The 18,651-nt window shown below is 49.2% G+C and overlaps 2 protein-coding genes across 2 annotated transcripts in view; one reads left to right on the top strand and one right to left on the bottom strand.

Moving 5' to 3' along the window:
• LOC130492472 (deoxyribonuclease-1-like 2) overlaps positions 1 to 192 on the bottom strand; it is a 34,573-nt gene extending 34,381 nt beyond the window's left edge. The window contains exon 1 of the mRNA XM_056866222.1: positions 83 to 192. Coding sequence (XP_056722200.1) covers positions 83 to 192 — 110 coding nt within the window. The remainder of the gene's footprint in view (positions 1 to 82) is intronic.
• A 12,056-nt stretch (positions 193 to 12,248) lies between these two features.
• LOC130492471 (deoxyribonuclease-1-like) lies at positions 12,249 to 16,939 on the top strand. Its single transcript, XM_056866221.1, has 8 exons — positions 12,249 to 12,395; positions 13,244 to 13,332; positions 13,779 to 13,862; positions 14,508 to 14,623; positions 15,074 to 15,186; positions 15,378 to 15,532; positions 16,202 to 16,298; positions 16,886 to 16,939. Exons 1-8 carry the CDS (start codon positions 12,249 to 12,251, stop codon positions 16,937 to 16,939), a joined length of 855 nt encoding a protein of 284 aa, XP_056722199.1.
• Positions 16,940 to 18,651: the final 1,712 nt, after the last annotated feature.

The raw sequence follows: 18,651 nt of genomic DNA, 5'->3' as shown, positions 1-18,651 counted from the left end.
CACTGAAGCTGTCTTCAAAGGCAGCCCCCCCCCCCCCGCAAAGAGACTAGGTGTGTGTCTGCTTCCCGCCACACCCCAGCACCTTGGAAGCAGACGCTCTTCTAGCCTCTGGCCCCGCTCCGTGCCATACAGGAAATACAGTCGCGCACTCGTGCAAAGCAAACGTTTCACCAGCAACGTGCAATCCTGCATCAGGTCCTGGATGTGACAGGAGAAACGTCGGGCGCATAGATGATTCCAAATAAATCGGTCATGATGCTCTACTAGGGATGAACACGTGTGCTGGATGGAGCCAACACGAAGGGCATCTCCGGCTCCAACGGGACGGAGTTGTTATAAAAAGCTCTCTGGTTTCCAGAATGGGGAGATGGGAGAAACTAGCAGGGCTGGTTGATGAGCGAGGGAGAAGGAATCCGGGTTGGGCGGAAATCCCACAGAGACCTGGAAAACACCCCCCAGTCGTGCTGAAGATTCAGGCCGGGTTCCATTCCTGACTTGACTCAGCCTCCTTGTTCATTGAGGCTGAGGTTGGCGGTGGGTGAGACGGGACTTCTCGCTGACCTTTCAGGGTCTGCCTCTTGGCCAAGTTTCAACCACCCAAGACAAGATGAATGTGAAATGTGGGCGTGGGGGTCTATGGAAGTGGGTGGCGGGAAGCAGGCCAGAGCCAAGCCAGTGCCACTAAATCCTGGCCCCACAGCCCCACATCCTCCGACTTCTCCCAAAGAAGTTTGTGAGTGGGGCTCATTTGTCAAGCGCTCACGAGACCCTTTGGGTGGCTCTCCAGGAAGTCGGCCTCTTCGATCCATCACATTTTCTTTGGCCGTTCCTCTCAGGAGCTCAGGACTAGGGTTGCCAGCCTCCAGGTGGCACCTGGAGATCTCCTGCTGTTACAATTGTTCGCCAGTTGACCAAAATCAGTTTCCCTAAAGAAAATGGCTGCTTTGGAGGGTGGCCTCTATGGCATTATGGTAGGGTTGCCAACTCCGGGTTGGGAAGTACCTGGAGATTTTGGGGGCAGAGCCTGAGGAGAGTGGGGTTTGGGGAGGGACTTCAATGCCATAGAGTCCAATTGCCAAAGCGGCCACTTTCTCCAGGGGAACTGATTTCTATCGGCTGGAGATCAGTTGTAATAGTAGGAGATTTCCAGCTAGTACCTGGAGGTTGGCAACACCATCCCTGCCCCCTCCTCAAATCCTGCCATCCCCACCCACAAAATCTCCAGGTATTTCCCAAACAGAACTGGCAATAGGGCTGCCAACCTCCAGGTAATAGCAGAAGATCTCCTGCTATTACAACTGATCTCCAGCCGACAGAGATCAGTTCACCTGGAGAAAATGGCCGCTTTGGTCATTGTACTCTATGGCATTTAAGTCCCTCCCCTCCCAAACCCCACCCTCCTCAGGCTCCGCTCCAAAAATCTCCCGCCGATAGCAAAGAGGGACCTGGCAACCCTGCATCAGGACAGTTCTCCTCCATTTTATCCTCACAACAACCTTGCAAGGGAGGCTCAGCTGAGAAGGTGAATGAGCAAGATCTTGCAGACAACCTGAGCCTTCCCAGTCCCTGCCTATCCACTACACCACATTGCCTTGATCCATTGGTGACAATTCACATTGCTCAGCATGCCCCCTCCCCAGTGAAAGAAGTGGGTGCCAACAAAACCAGTTGCACAAGAGCAGAGGTTACTACAGAACAGACACTTCCCCCCCTCCAGAAGTCAGTGCTTAGGGCAGGTCAGTTTCCACAGAGAAGACGGGAATTATTGAACAAGCCAGTTCCCTTTCACAACGGGGCTGCCGGTCCACGGCTGCTTTACGCAAGGTGTTTTTCAAAAAGAAAGCGCAGTTGCCCGTGGGGGCCGCGCTGTCTGGTTGGCAAACAGGAAGAGATGCAACCTGTGTTGCGGCGGCTGGTTTCGCATCTGGTACTGGTCAGTTTTTGTTTAGCCAACAGCAATCAACAACAGGGAGAAGCTCTGCTGCCCAGCAAGCCCCAGGAAGAGGGCAAAATCACACCCCCACCCTAGGGTTGCCAACCTCCAGGTATTAGCTACCCTTCTACCCTTCTTCAGCCTCCTGACTCTTCACATACACAGTCCCATAACTTAAACAGATCTAAAATATGCTGGTCTTTAGAGTACAGTCCAAGGTCTAGAAAAATAGAAAACATAGTTCAAAAACATTGGCACCTACTAAGGTCTATTCCAGGTTGTGAAATCTTACCCACCTGTGGCCTTCGCAAATCCAAAACTATTGGCAATATACTTACACATTCTGATAGCCTTAGACATCGTTCCCCTCACACTTCTCTTCCCTGTGGTCATTATAAATGCGGGACATGTACAGTATGTCCACTCAGTTTACCTATAAAAAATCTGAGTGCTACAAGTTCAGGTTTTAAATTTGAACTAAAACAATTCACCAATTGTGCCTCTAGGGTTTACGCCATCCTTTACAGCTGTCACTTGATGTACATAGGGTCCACCACCCGTGCCATTTGCACCCGCATAGGGGAGCATCGCTCACGCATAAGGGCTAGGGTTTTGGATGCTCCCCTGGTCCAACATTTCCTTGAAAAAGGACATGGCGACAGTAACTTTACATTCTTTGTTATTTGGCAGTTTAAACCACATCCCTTTAATCAAACTGACATCAAACATGTTCTGTTGCAATAGGAGTGTAAGTTCATCCACATGTTCAAAACCATGACTCCTCATGGCTTGAACACTGAATTCGACCTTTCATGCTTCCTATAATTGTAACAAGCAACTTTAGAAATTGTACACTGTGTCTTTAAATAAATTGTTAAGTTATTTTTTTCTCTCTCATTCACATGCTTAAAACCATGACTCCACATGGCCTGAACATTGAATTTGACCCCATATGCTTTCTATAATAGTCAACAACCAACTTTGGAAATTATATACTGCTTCTTTAAATAAAATGTGAGTCATTCTCTATCTAATACTTAACTGGGTTCCACAATTTACTTCTCAATTACTTGATGACTGACACTGAACCTGCGGGTCTAAGAGAATTCAACACTGATGAATATTGTGTATTATTGGTAAGCCAGTTTTCATCTTGGCAATTGTCTTTGCTATTTCACGTTTTTAAATGTTTGTTTATATGAATGTATGTTATAGTCACCTGCTTTTCCCTTGCACATTCCTCCCCGCAGGCTGATGAAGCCCTCAAGCGAAACGTGAACACAATCCGGAGTCCACGTACCCATGAACCTCCCCTCTGCACCATGGTTGTTTGATATTTATGTATGACTGAGGATTCCTCATTGTACACATTGGTTCCATTAATAAGATCACTGCTATGGGCAACTGAGTTCCTTGAGCAGTTCCTATTGTGCAAGATCTAACTACCAGTTGCTGCACATGAGCAGCATTGCTGGTATTGGAATTGCTTCTATCACCTCTACAACGCATGATCATCCCCTGCCACTATTGGAGTTCCATCCTAGAAAGGCCTTCTCCTCTGCGCTTGCCATCTTTGGGAATAGACCTTTGGGGTTTCTATGAGCCATTGACTGGTTGAATTTTTTGTACCCATTAAGACTATTTGGATATGTTTCCACTTACCTTTTGGTTTTGAACTCTTTATACATCCATGGTACAGTTGTATTTTGTGTATATGATGTGCAAGTCCTTTGACTATTGGACATTGGTTGTGAATATATATTTTGTATTTTGAAATTGGAGCTTGTGCTGTTCTTCTTGTTTGTACTTGCTATTTTACAGCACTATTTGTAACTTGTTGTTGCAACCTCCAGGTATTAGCTGGAGATCTCCTGCTATTACAACTGATCTCCAGCCAATAGAGATCAGTTCACCTGGAGAAAATGGCGGCTTTGGCCATTGGACTCTATGGCATTGAAGTCCCTCCCCTCCCCAAACCCCGCCCTCCTCAGGCTCTGCCCCAAAAACCTCCTGCCGGTGAAGAAGAGGGACCTGGCAACCCTACCCCACACTGGGGCTGCCAGCTCTGGGTTGGAAAAAATCTGGAGATCTCTTTTTCTCTGACCATTTTCGCTTGCATGTTTTCTGCAGACAAACCTCCGCCTGTGGCGATGTGGCGTGATGATGGGTCCCCAGGCCGGCCTGATCCAGACCGTCTGGTAGCTGGCCCTGCAGCCCTGGAGCCTTCCCAGTATGAGGACACAGGTGGGCTGCCTGATCTGGTATCATCACCCATCTTTGGGGTTTCCCCCACAGAGTTTAGGACAGGTTGCCCCTCGGTCCTCTCTTGGCAACGACCAGAGTGTGCAGGTTTTCCTGATGTGTCCTAAACCTGTCAAATCTCTGACCAAGGGCAGTGGTGGGAGAAAATAAATGTCCGTGTGTACCACGGGCAAAAGAAGATTAATCAATCGGTTGTGTCTGTGGGCAACATGTCCAGGCCATACCTTTTTGTGTGCGATGTGTGCTTCAAAATATCTGCTTCCCGAAAAATTCTAGTGGACCAAAATGGTTACCTACAATCTTTCTCTATGTTGGGAAATACTGAATTTTCCAAGAAAGGAATGGCTTGTATCCTACGGTGCCATGGCTAGAAGAGAAAATCCACCTGAGAAAATCCACGCTACAAATAGTTTATGGTGAGACTGGAGACTGGCCAAATAAGAGTAGAGGCTAGGGTCGTTTTACTATCGATCTACTTATGGCTCAAATTGAACTTTAGACCCTGTGGACTTCTGCCATTGATTCTAGAAGACCCATCAAGTTGGCTTAAGGCCATTAGGAACAAAACAGAACATCTGGGTTTCCCCCCAGAGAATATGAGGGCTTTAGGTTATGAGAGAGCAAGGCAAGCAGTAAAACAAAGAATAAAAGCCACTGAAAGGCAATTTGATCGAGCTAGAGTGCCTGTTTTTAGGGCATCTGCCAAAACCAAATACATCCCTTGCCCAGAGACAAACCTTTCAATCTTAGAAGGAAATACTACTAGGCGAGCGTTTACTCTGCCCTCTGAAGTATTAGAAGGAAAATTCAAGAAGTCTCCCCTCTGTCCCTGCAACAGAAACACTGGAGCGTGTCCTTTAGGTGCGGTTACTATAGGGAGGACAGGGAGAAGATCCTTGGCCCTCTTTTAAGAAAGAGGTTATCCTGAATCCGCTAGAGTTAACATCCTTAAGGATTAATTTTCCCAGGTAACCCAGTTAGTGGCCAAGTTTTGCAGAACAGTATTTAATTATAGGAAATCTAAATAGAAATGAAAAGTTGTAGAGTGGATTGATGGCTTAATTTTATATTGCTGACCAGATTTTAAAGAGAGTAATATTTTGTATAGTGTTTTAACCAAAAGGTATTGTTCTATACTGCCGGTTTGGGTAAGGCAATGTACCGGCAAACATTTTACGTTTGGCCGAAGGACCGTAAAAATTGAATAAACAAATAGTTTAAAATGGTTGGCAGTTCTGAACGTGACTCTGCCCCCTGCTCCAACTCTCCACAGCTGCGTAATCTGGCGTACAGTTTGGTACACCCATCCCTCTTCCACACATGTCAACAGGTGCTAATGCAAATATGCCCTTCATGCTGGGAAGCAAACAAGAGCAGGGGCTTATCTCTGCAACCCTGGCTACCAACAGCTGCAGGGACGCACAGGAGTCGAGTTGCCAACCTCCAGGTGTTCCACAAGAAATAAAGGCTCAGTGCTGTAAGGATAATTGGAGCAACCCAAAACAGCACTATAACAATATAAAGCAAATAAGTGAATTTTATAAAGTGCAAAGTGAATAAATATATACAGCATATACAAATAGGAGTACAACCAGATACAAAATTGCACAAGACAATCCAAAGAATATGAGTTGTCCAAAGGATATCACGGATCCTAATACAACAGGTAAGTCAAAGTATATACCCAATAAGGATATCATTTGATGTAAAAGTTTTTTGGATCTTTCAAATTATTTTTAGGTTTCAGTAATTGGAGCAAAGCCACAGGAAAAAAACGTCAGACGTGTCGTCTAGATCGGGACCACGTTTCGCATATGGCTTCTTCGGTGACCTGTATCAATAATAAATATATATATGTGCCTTAGTAGGTGTCGTCTCATAGGGACCGCAAAGGTTTATATCTAGGTCTCCAAAAGGACATGCTGTATATGCTGTATATATGTATTCACTTTGCACTTTATAAAATTCACTTTTGCTTTATATTGTTATAGAGCTGTTTTGGGTTGCTCCAACCTCCAGGTGTTGGCCGGAAGCAGTTTTAAAACCAACAGGATCATCCCTGGGTGTCCTGGCCCAATAAGCGCACCAAGAGGGAGAAGGTTCAAAATTTATTATCCAGCTGAATAACAGGCTCTGCTCCAAAAACAGAAGTGACAATTTTTTGTTCAGCACAAGGTTAAATACTCTTCAGGCTGTCAATCACTGCATACATCAACTTTCCCCCTCCTTATACATACATTGCCTCTTACACCCACAACACATCGCATGTACACAAAATGGTGGAGATTCTTTCTTTAGGGTGGGCAGTTTACTATGCTGATAAGGTAACGCCTCTGTCTCTGTCCTTGGCCAAGCTTGCTACCTCATCTGCAAGTTGTGAAAGTACGGAGCAAGAAAGGGGTTGCTGGAAAGGATAATGCATTGTAATATGTATGGAAATACTGCTCCAAGTTTTACACATTGTATTTGGTTTAATTAGTATTTTATCTGTTTTGTTAGCAATTCTTGATATGCAAGGTTTCAGGTTTTGGAAATGTAGCACAGAAATGTATTATGATATTTTCTGTTCTATGACTGCAATAAATTTATTATTGTTACTATGATTATTGCTGAATATGTAGAGACTACTGACACAGTTCACTTTCTTATCTCTTGTCTTCTGCAGCTGCAGCTGAGGTTTTTAGGTACATCTGAAGGTTCTTTCATCTACGTCTAAACGTTTTTCTCATTTACTCTTACCTCAAGCCCACCCTCTAGGAGCCCCGTGGCGCAGAGTGGCAAGCTGCACTACTGCAGTCCAAGTTTCTGCTCACGACCTGAGTTCGATCCCGACGGAAGTCGGTTTCAGGTCGCCGGCTCCAGGTCGACTCAGCCTTCCACCCTTCCGAAGTCGGTAAAATGAGGACCCGGCTTGCGGCAAACCACCCCGCAAACAAAGTCTGCCTAGGAAACGTCGGGATGTGACGTCACCCCATGGGTCAGGAATGACCCGGTGCTTGCACAGGGGACCTTTACCTTTTACAGGCCCACCCAGGTGGGGCCTAGAGATCTCCTGGGATTACAACTGGTCTCCAGACTACAGAAGGTAGTTCTCCTGGAGCAAAAGGCAACTTTGGAGGGTGAACTCTATGATATTATACCCTGCTGAGGCCCCTCCCAATGTGCCAGGGACTTCCCAACACAAAATTGACAAAATTGATGGTGAGGGGTCTGGAGACCAAGTCCTATGAGGAAAGGTTGAAGGAGCTGGGTATGTTTAGCCTGAAGAGGAGAAGACTGAGAGGGGACATGATAACCATCTTCAAGGACTTGAAGGGCTGTCATATAGAGGAGGGTGCCGAGTTGTTTTCTGTTGCCCCAGAACGTCAGACCAGAACCAACGGATTGAAATTAAATCAAAAGAGTTTCGGTCTAGACATTGGGAAGAACTTTCTAATAGAGCGGTTCCTCAGTGGAACAGGCTTCCTCGGGAGGTGGTAAGCTCTCCTTCCCTGGGGGTTTTTAAGCAGAGGTTAGATGGCCATCTGTCAGCAATGCTGATTCTGTGACCTTAGGCAGATGATGAGAGGGAGGGCATCTTGGCCATCTTCTGGTCACTGGGGTGGGTGGGCCAGGGGGAGGTAGTTGTGAATTTCCTGCATTGGGCAGGGGGTTGGACTTGATGACCCTGGTGGTCCCTTCCAACTCTATGCTTCTATGATTCTAACCCTACACAGGACAAGTGTCTCATCCTCGTCTATTTTATAAATATTCTTTTTGTCTCTGAAAGTGCTGAGAGAAGATGCAAACTGGGTTTGGAGATTCTGACAAGAGAATGGTCCCAAATAGGGTTGCCAGGTCCCCTCTGAGCACTGGGGGGGTGGGTGGAGGAAGTTTGCCAGATCCAGGTTGGGAAACTCCTGCAGATTTGGGGGTGGAGCCTGGGTAGGGTTGCCAACCTCCAGGTAGAACCTGGTGATCTCCTGCAATTACAACTGATCTCCAGTTGATAGAGATCGGTTCCCCTGGAGAAAATGGCTGATTTGGGAATTGGACTCTATGGCATCGAAGTTCCTCCCATCCCCAAACCCCGTCCTCCTCAGGCCCCACCCCCAAAACCTCGCTGCAGTTGCGAAGAGGGACCTGGCAGCCCTAAGCCTGGGGTAGACAGAGACTAGGGTTGCCAGGTCCCTCTTCGCCACCGGTGGGAGGTTTTTGGGGAGGGAGGGGCTTCAATGCCATGGAGCCCGTCAAAGTAGCCGTTTCCTCCAGGTGAACTAGATCAGTTGTAATAGCAGGAGATCTCCAGCTAGTACCTGGAGGTTGGCAACCCTAACAGAGACCTAAGTGAGGTACAAGGCCCCAAAGTCCACCCTCCAAAGCATCCATCTTCTCCAAGGGAACTGTTCTCTGTAGTCTGAACTGTAATTCTGGGAGTTCCCCAGGTTCAGCTTAGAGGCTGGCATCCCCAAAACAAGGCTCAGTCCCACATTGCACATTTCATAGGATCTGTGCACAAATCCCTTTCAGAGTTAAGAGGAGGAAAGTTGATCAAAGCTCTCCATCGCTTTGCGGTGGTCACACTTCTGCTGCCCAGCTCCAGCTCCGTCCTTTTCCAGTTAAGCAAGTGACACTTGGCAGAGGTCAGGAGGGAAGCCTTTTAAAAATCCAATATATGATTTTTTGCCAATGCAGTTTTGCTGCTGCAAGAATTGTGCTAGCTAAAGTTTGGAAACAAGCGAATAAACCTTCACTTAATATATGGAGAGAGAAATTATGGATATATATGATGGCCAAATTAACAGAGTTCCTACATGGGAAAGATATGGAAGAGTTTAAACAAACATGGTCAAAGGCCGCCTCATATTGGGTTAAGCTGGCAAAAAAGGATTTTATGGTTATAATTAACGAGCTATAGAAATTAGAGTAATTTTATACCTTTGTATCTTTAAATATTATAAACTGATTAGACACTTCTTCGGAAGTCGGGTGAAGGGTCACTGTTATAGGTGGGTGGAGGGGGAAGGGGTATCTTTTTTGAATATTAGGATTTTATAATTAAGATTGTAATAAGTAAGGTATATTGATACCCTTCTGATTCTGTACTTTGTATTTTATTTTACTTATTGATAATTTCTTTGTATTGTTTTTTGTTTATATATTTTTTTGGTTTTCTTTTTATTTGTTAAAAAAAAATTCAATAAAAGTTTATATTGAAAAAAAAATCCAATATATGAGCTAAAGGAAGAGAACAGGAGAACAATCTCCCAGGAGCAGTCCAGTGGGGGAATGCGTCCTGCGCTGAGAGAGTGCCACCTAGGGGCCAACGGCAGCAGCAGCGGGCTGCCACATCAAAACCTGCTGTTCGCCAGAACTTCATACGTGAACGTGAATCCTGCTTAGTTTACGGCCATTTATGCCTGGCTGTTTCCTCATGGTCACCCCGCCGACCACTTCAGGGTTTTGCGTTGATTATGCTTGCATTTTCCGACTGTCAGAGCTCGCCTTGCTCTCCCCGCACGTTTTTGCGCATTTTGCCCGCGTTTTCCGGATTCCGTGTTTAGCCAGCATCCAGAAAGATCGGAAAAGATCCTCTGAAGATCGGAAAATGCAAGCATAATCAAAGCAAGGCCCTGAAGTAGTCAAAGGGGTGACTGCGAGGAAACAGCCAGGCATAAATGGCCTACCTGTCTCTTTTCTGGGATGCCAGTAATCTCTCTGAAAACGCCCCTGCAGGAACTGGCTGCGACTGATCAGTAGCCCTGGGCTTTTCTGCACACGTTGCAAACTTCAAAGGTCGCTCCACGAGCATCTAACAGTGAAAACTCAAATTGCATGTTCTTTGGCAAAGTGCTTGAATCCATGTACAGTTGCCGGCGGCTGCTGCATTCTTCAGATCTCGTAGGCCACTGGACCAGCCAAGATGAAGCAAAATAGAACAGATACTGCCAGGGGTTGGGGGGGGGGGGTTCCGGCTACCACCTAAATCATATTTTTAAAATCCATATAGGCATATCAAACATATTTGTAAAATCTACAGTTTCTATCTCTGGGTTCAGATGACTTGCTAGAAACGTATGTTTGGGAACTGCAGGGTCACACGCTTATCTCCTCTGATAGGAAGGACTTTTTATTTTAAAAAGCTATCTAAACCCCCCCCCCCCCAATTTTCCATTGGGAACCCACTCACCTGTGCAAACAAGGTCAGGCCAGGGCTAAGCAATGTTTGAAGGAAGTTGTGCAGATGGACTTTCTTCACAGGATCGGGAGCACGAAAGGTAAAAAGCTCACGTGGAATCTCTTAGAAGAGCTGCGGATCCCATTATGTCCAGGATGACCGTCTCCTCTGGTGCTTCTGCTGCTGCAAACAGGCTTGGAAGTTGGGAGACCCCAAGGGTCTTTCTCGTAAGAGACAGGTGCTTGTTGTAAAAGACGGCTTCTTTCTGGGCAAGGCCAGCGAAACCTGGCGCCCCAATCGCTCTTCGTCTGCTTGGGTGGCCTGGCCAAATGCTGCGTGGGAACACTGCCTCCGGTTTGTTTGGGTGGGCACGAGGAAGGAGTTCTGTAAACGTGAGTGGGCATGTCGCCCAGGAATGGCCCCGGCCCAGGGGATGATGGAGACAGGTGACCCAGAAGGAAGGAACAGAACAATCCCGAATATTTTCCCCACCCCCACCCACCCACCCCCGGGCACACCCCAGACACAATTGTGTCTTTCATTACGGAAAGGTGACCTTTCAAGAGGTTGGCCTGCCGGAAAAGCCTTGCTGAAGGAGTCGTCTGCTGCAGACTCCTCACCAGGTAAGGCTGGCTGGTGTGGTGAGAGCCAGCGCGGTGGAGTGGTTTAGAGCAGTGGACTCTCATCTGGAGAACCGGGTTTGATTCTCAACTCCTCCACGTGAGCTGGCCATCACAGCCCTGTGGATCCTTGCCACGGCAACCTCACAGCTAGACTATTGTGACCCACTCTACGTGGGGCTGCCAGCAAAGGCCACCTGGAAATGCAGCTGGTGCAAGATGCCATGCAGAGCTCATCCACTATCAGGAGCTAGGCAGGAGCCTATCCCATTTATCAGGAGCCAGCGTGGTGCAGTGGTTAAGATCGGTGGTTTGGAGCAGTGGACTCTGATCCAGGGAACCGGGTTTGATTCCCCACTCCTCCACATGAGTGGCGGAGGCTAATCTGGAGAACCGGTTTGGTTTCCCCACTCCTCCACATGAAGCCAGCTGGGTGATCTTGGGCTAGTCACAGCTCTCTTAGAGCTCTCTCAGCCCCACCTACCTCACAGGGTGTCTGTTGTGGGGAGAGGAAGGGAAGGTGATTGTGAGCCAGTTTGATTCTTCCTTAAGTGGTAGAGAAAGCCGGCATATAAAAACCAACTCTTCTTCCTCTTCTTCATCATTTCATATACTGCAATCGGTTACCCGTTAGTTTCTGGATTCGGTTCAAGGTGTTGGTTATTCGTTACAAAGCCCTTCACGGTCTAAGACCCCCAAGCCTCCAGGACAGTCTCAAGGTGCTCATCTGAGCAAAGTCTTCTGAAAGTCCCCCCCGCTCTGCAAATGGGCAAGATCAACAGGCAGCCACACGTGTGCATTCTTTGTCATATTATCATCCCCCCACCCCGGATCGGCCGCCCACCAAGGTCAGGAAGGCCTCTGTGCTCCTGCCTCTCTGCAGAAGGTGTAAAATAGAAATGTTTGGGGGTCATTTTTATAAAAAAAAAATAGGGCTGTGATTTTAATTCTCTGAAAATAATTAGGTCGTTTCCCTCCTCCCCTCCCACTGGGCTGTTCATTGGACCTTATGTCGTAATTTTCTGGGTGATCCAGTTTTATTGCATTGTTTACGTAGGTACAAGACTGGTCTTTATTTCACAGTTTTACAGTTTTGTAACCCTTCTTGAGTCTCACCAAGAAAGGCGGCTGGTCAGTGAAGTGAAATTAACAAATAAATAAGAAGCGGTGCAGTGCCAAACGTCAATTCCAAGCAAGCACCCGTTTCCCGCTGCCAGAGGAGTAGGGGGCAAGCGGCGGCCCTTCTGATCCCTTCTTTCCCTGCAGGATCGGGACCATGAAGTCCACGCTGCTGCTGGCCTTCGTCTGTGTGGCTCACCTCCTGCCAGACTCCGCCCTCTCCTTGCACATTGGTGCTTTCAACATCCAGACCTTTGGGGACAGCAAAATGTCCAATGAGACCATCAGCGGCATCATTGTCCGAGTGAGTTGACTTGGCGGGGTGTGTTTGTGTGTGTCTCTCTGGAAAAAGACGCTAATTAATTCAGGGGCTCAAGAAGCCTTCTGGATGGGGTCTCCAAAGGGACAGCAACAAACATGCCCTGCTGGTGAAAAGCGATGACATGCGAGAGGTAGAAATGTAGCATCACTGTATGCAAGACAAGAAGGGCCGTTGTGCTTGGAATGGCCCGAGAAGACCCTAAAGGCTTCCAAGCCCCACCAAGATTGTTGGTCAGGTCCCGCAAAAATAAAAGTGAAGTCTTAAAACATACATATTTAAAAAAAAAAAAAACTGCAAATCAAATGTATATGCCTCTCTGTCCCTCTGTCCAATGGTCTAGCCACTGCAACACAACGGTCTAGCCACTGCAACCACCTCTCCTGGTAGCTGATTCCACTGTCGAACAACTCTAACTGTAAAAACCTTTTTCATAATATCCAACTAGTACCTTTCTGCTCGCAATTTTAAACCCATTATTGCGAGTCCTCTCCTCTGCTGCCAACAGGAACAGCTCCCTGCCCTCCTCTAAGTGACAGCCCTCCAAATATTTCAAGAGAGCAATCCTGTCCCCCTTCAACTTCATCTTCTCCAGCTAAACATTCCCAAGTCCCTCAGCCTTTCCTCGCAGGGCTTGGTCTCCAGGCCCCTGGTCATCCTCGTTGCTCTCCTCTGCACCCACTCCGTTCTGTCCACATCCTTTTTGAAGTGGGGCCTCCAGAACTGTCTTTAAGGTGCAAAAGACTCAGACTTCTGATCCGCGATTCCTCCTCTTCAGCGGAGTTCGGTCCTCAAAGCTTGTGAGGGTCTCTCTCTGCTTAATCCCCCTCCAGATTGTGTCCACATATGACCTCATCCTGGTCCAGGAGGTCCGAGACGCTGATCTGAGTGCAGTCCAGAAGCTGATGAACCTACTCAACCGGTGTGTTGTGGCAATGGAGTGACTTTGGATGCAAACAAACTCCTGTCCCAGGATGGCAGCAAAGGCATGCCACTATAGGGGAAAGGGCCAGAAGACCCTCTTTGAACACATGAAGCTGCCTTGGTCCATCAAGGTCACTATTGTCTACTCAGACCAGCAGCAGCTCTCCGGGGTCTCAGGCAGAGGTCTTCCACATCACCTACTTGCCTAGGCCCTTTAACTGGAGACACCGGGGACTGAACCTGGGACCTTCTGCATATCAAGCAGATGCTCTACCACTGAGCCACAGCCCCTCCCCAAGGAAGGGATGGGGTTTTGCCCCGAGGTGACCCTACAAGGGCCACGTGGCCCCTGGCCGACCAGTTTCTCCTTCGTTCCTTTCTTTTTTAAAAATCAGAAACATGACGCACGTTGTTTTGCACTGTTGACTGTTCGTTTCTCCTTAGAGTGTCAGCAGAGCAGTACAACTATGTGGTCAGCGAGCCGTTGGGACGCAGCACCTACAAGGAGCAGTACCTCTTCATTTACAGGTGGGCATGAGAGTGGAAGGCCCTGGGGCTGGAGTGCCCTGGGCAGGGGGGCTCCCTCTCCCCGTGAGCATAACTGATACCTTTGCATGTGAATGGACGGAGCGTGAACACATTCCTGCTTTGGACCTCATTACTCTGCCCCAGCATTCCCCTCCCTCACCTTTCCACCTCATCCAGATGACAGCAGATCACGAGAGGGAGGGCAGGAAGGGGTTGCGCCAGTGTTTGGCTGTCGTGGCCCCTTCTTACATGCTCAGGGAAATGCTGATTGCCACTTTGGGGACAGAAAGCAATTTTCCTCCAAGACAGATTGGCCAGGGATCATGGAGGGTTCCCCCACCCCATCTTCTGGGCATGGAGCAGGGGTCACTGGGAGTGTGGGGGTAGTTAAGAATTTTCTGCATTGTGCAGGGGGTTGGACTAGATGACCCTGGTGGTCCCTCCCAGCTCTATGATTCCAGGATTCTTGCCCCTCTGTCCCCCTGCCCTGGTGGAGGGACTTCTCCAGTCTCTCTGCTGCGTTCTACTGCCCCAGTGCCATTCAGGCCTCTCCCTGCCTCCCCCATCCATCCTTCCACCCCTTCCTTCCCACAAAAAGACCCACGAGATGGCACAGAGCTGCCGCAGCTGCTTCTCTCAGTGCAGGGAGGACCAGGTCTCGGTATTGGACAGTTATTTGTACGATGATGGGTGTGAGCCGTGCGGCAACGACACCTTCAGCAGGGAGCCTTTCGTTGTGAAGTTTGCTGCCCCTCACACTGGTAAGGAGCCCCCCACCCTTGGCCCCCCATGGCACCTGGCATCTCACCTGGCCTGGCTGATGGTGCAGGCTGAGTGGAGCATGTACAAGCCCTGGCCATCTGCCCAGATGCCTCCAGGAAGACGGGCCCCGCTCAGAGGGCTGTTTGTTGGAAGAAGAAGAGTTGGTTTTTATGTGCCGACTTTCTCTACCACTTAAGGAAGAATCAAACCGGCTTACAATCACCTTCCCTCCCCCTCCCCACAACAGACACCCTGTGAGGAGGTGGGGCTGAGAGGGTGTGACTAGCCCAAGGTCACCCAGCTGGCTTCATGTGGAGGAGTGGGGAAGCCAATCCGGTTCTCCACATTAGCTTCCTGCCTCTCATGTGGAGGAGTGGGGAATCGAACCCGGTTCCCCAGATTAGAGTCCACCGGAGACCGGAGAGCCGGGTATTCTCTTTGCGTCACAGAGGTGAAGGAGCTGGTGCTGGTGCCGCTGCACACTCCTCCCGCGGAAGCCGTGGCAGAGATTGACGCGCTCTACGATGTCTACCTGGATGTGATAAGCCAGTGGGGGAGCCAGGTAAGCCACTCTGCCGCTCCGTCCCTCTCTGCCTCCCCCCTCCCTGGGCACACCAACGAACGGCCACCAGCATGCTCACAAATCACACCCCCGCTCCTGCCCACTGAGCAGCCTAGATGCCGGGCAACGGCACAACTGCTCTGGCAGCTCCAAAGTGCTCCCACCGGTCAGAGTCTGTTGCTTATTGACAGGACGTGCTCTTCCTGGGGGACTTCAACGCTGACTGCTCCTTCGTCCGGTCTGACGACTGGCCCCACATCCGCCTCCGCACCAGCCGCGACTTCCAGTGGCTCATCCCAGACACTGCTGACACCACCGTGACGACCACAAATTGCGCCTACGACAGGTGAGCAGGGCCCCTTGAAGGTCTGCAGCGAAGAAGAAGAAGAAGAAGAGATGGTTTTTATATCCCGACTTCCTCTACCACTTAAGGGTGAATCAAACCAGCTTACAATCTCCTTCCCTTCCCCTCCCCACACCCTGGGAAGTAGGTGAGACTGAGAGAGTGCGACTAGCCCAAGGTCACCCAGCTGGCTTCATGTGGAGGAGTGGGGAAACAAATCCAGTTCACCAGATTAGCCTCCGCCTCCCATGTGGAGAACCCGGTTCTCCAGATCAGAGTCTACTGCTCCAAACCACAGCTTGGAACCACTACGCCACGCTGGCCCCAAAGCTTCCCATCACAGCTGCCTCCCTTAGAGTGGCAACGAAGGAGGAGGCTGGAGATGGGGGGGTGTGTGAAATGCCCTTTCCGTTCAGGCCGAGCAAGCCCCAGGGATTCTGCCTTCACTGACTCCATGCATGAGAGCCGTGGCGCGGTGCAGCCGTGCAGCATCCTTCCTGTCCTGGGGGCTGCCTGATGGAACTTCCCCTCTCTGCAGAGAGGCCATCTGACCACCCCTCTGGGAACCCACCGCCCCTGTCCCGAACCTCTCAATCGCTCCTCAAGTATTTCTGGCCCTTTCTTCTTCCTTTCTGGGTCTTCACACCTCTCTTTCCCCATGGTGCATTGCAGGATTGTGGCGGCAGGCCCAAGACAGAGAGGCAGCATCGTGCCTGGAACAGCCCGAGTGAACGACTTTCAGAAGACCTTTGGCCTGAGCTACAAGGATGTGAGCAGCTCATAGAATTGGAAGGGACCACCAGGGTCATCTAGTCCAACCCCCTGCACAATGCAGGAAATTCACAACCACCTCCCCCGCCCCACACCCCCAGTGACCCCTCTGCTCATGGGTCAGCGAGGGTTGCCAGCTCCGGGTTGGGAAATACCTAGAGATTTTTGGGGCGGAGCCTGAGGAGGGTGGGATTTGGAGAGGGGAGGGACTTCAGTGCCATAGAGTCCAATTGCCAAAGTGGCCGTTTTCTCCCGGTGAACTGATCTCTGTCGGCTGGAGATCGGTTGTAATAGCGGGAGATTTCCAGCTGGCTCCTGGAGGTTGGCAAACCTAGGTAGGGTTGCCAGGTCCCTCTTTGCCACCAGCGGGAGGTTTTTGGGGTGGAGCCTGAGGAGGGCGGGGTTTGGGGAGGGGAGGGACTTCAATGCCATAGAGTCCAATGGCCAAAGTGGCCATTTTCTCCAGGGGAACTGATCTCTATCGGCTGGAGATCAGTTATAATAGTGGGAGATCTCCAGCTACTACCTGGATGTTGGCAACCCTCGTCTGCCTCTTCACTTGGCCCTTCCTGCTCTCCTTTTCAGGCCTTGGCTGTCAGTGACCATTTTCCCGTGGAAGTGACCTTGAAGCCCCTCTAGACTCGCCTTCCTTTCCCAGCACAACCACCCGATCAAGGCTGCCAGGCACAGTGGATCTAATCTGGGTGACCCGCAGCCCTCGCTCACAGTGACCCTTTCTGTGTCCGATGCGATCGGCGAGGTCTCTCACAGGCCCTTTGCAAAACGTGATTAATTAATTCTTTCCCAATATTCTTTTCCTGTTCTTCTGTCCCGGGTTATGGATCGCGCACAGTCTGAATAAACGCCGGCCTCAGTTCTCACACAGTCGTGGGGTGCTTTTTCTTTTGCAAGCAGATTCTCTTCCGTCCCTTGAATCTTAGGCGTCCAGCCCCTCACCTGCATCCGTGGGCAAGAAGGTACACGTCAGGCAGAGGCAGCGTTCCTGAAGTCGGAGGCCGACATCCACTGGGATGGAGAAGTGAAAACGAGGCCTTGAAAATAGAAAAGGGGGCAGGGAAGAAGAGCCTTCGGGAACTAATTGGGACACACAGGTCTTTTATAAGTAGGGCTGCCGGCTCCGGGTTGGGAAATACCTGGAGATTTTGGGGGCGGAGCCTGAGGAGGGCGGGGTTCGGAGAGGGGAGGGGATTCAAAGGCATAGAGTCCAATTGCCAAGGTGGCCATTTTCTCCGGGGGAACTGATCTCTATCGGCTGTATATATAGCTTACTGTATATATGCTTGGGACTATCACGGGCCATCTGTAAGTTTTCTGTTTCGATTATAAATGTAAAACAACAGAAGTTGAAGTTGTATCTCAGTTGGAACTGTCCCTGGTGAACTAGCAACCTGAATATGGGTAATTTCATTTAAAGAGATTTGTTATCAATTATCTACAAGCTATACTCCTAGACAGAAGGTACTACTGGACATAGGTTAACCTCCAGGTAGGGGCTGGAGATCCCCCGGAATGACAACCGGTCTCCAGATTACATTGTAAAGCCCATTAATTAATTAATTATAGGGTTGCCAATCTCCAGGTGGGGCCCGGTGTTCTCCAGGGAACGGAGAACAGTTCCCCTGGAGCAAATAGCGGCTCCAGAGGGCAGACTCTACGTTAAGTCATAGATTCTAAGTGAAATCACCCTCTAAATCAGTGGTTCCCAACCTTTTTTTGACCAGGGACCACTAGGACTTTTTTGTTCGGGGCAGGGACCCCAAGGCTCAAAACAAAAATTCCGAGGATTTGAAAATAAACTTTAATCATAACTGTTAGTTAAACATTAAACTTAGAATAATATTTGAATATATATATATATTTATAATAGAGAACTTTTAATTGAAAATATTAATTTATTATGGGCTTAGAACTTTGTTTTGCGGACCTTAATTTAGTTCTCGCGGACCGCTGGGGGTCCACGGACCCCTGGTTGGGAACCAGTGCTCTCAATCAACTCTCCCTTGGCTCCACCCCCAAATTTCCAGGCATTTCCCATGCTGGAGTGGGCAACCTAATTAATTAATCAGTCAATTTTTTTAAAAAAAAATATTTTTATTGGTTTCTAGTATTGAATAGAAACCTATTCCTAATCAGTCAGTTTTTGAAACCCTTGTTCCACTTTTCCTGGAGAGAAAAGCTGCTTTGGAAGGTGGACTGTACGGTACTCCGCCCCCGCCCCTCCCCAAGCCCCGCCCCTCAAGCCCCGCCCTCCCAAATCCCCAGGAATGTCCGAACCCCGAGTGGGCACCCGAGGCGCCCATTGGTCCGGGCCGCCGCGTGAAGCCCCGCCC

This window comes from Euleptes europaea, chromosome 21, assembly GCF_029931775.1.
Source record: "Euleptes europaea isolate rEulEur1 chromosome 21, rEulEur1.hap1, whole genome shotgun sequence".
Classification (NCBI taxonomy): Eukaryota; Metazoa; Chordata; class Lepidosauria; order Squamata; family Sphaerodactylidae; genus Euleptes; species Euleptes europaea.
Note: the sequence above shows the minus strand (reverse complement) of the source record. Positions and strands in the feature narration are given on the sequence as shown.

What these genes read in the sequence shown, in the direction of transcription:
- LOC130492471 (XM_056866221.1), top strand. Translation starts at nt 12,249, where the DNA reads ATGAAGTCCACGCTGCTGCTGGCCTTCGTCTGTGTGGCTCACCTCCTG. An exon ending in TCAGCGGCATCATTGTCCGA is followed by an intron (nt 12,396 to 13,243) that starts GTGAGTTGACTT and finishes ATCCCCCTCCAG; the next exon opens with ATTGTGTCCACATATGACCT. An exon ending in ACAAATTGCGCCTACGACAG is followed by an intron (nt 15,533 to 16,201) that starts GTGAGCAGGGCC and finishes GGTGCATTGCAG; the next exon opens with GATTGTGGCGGCAGGCCCAA.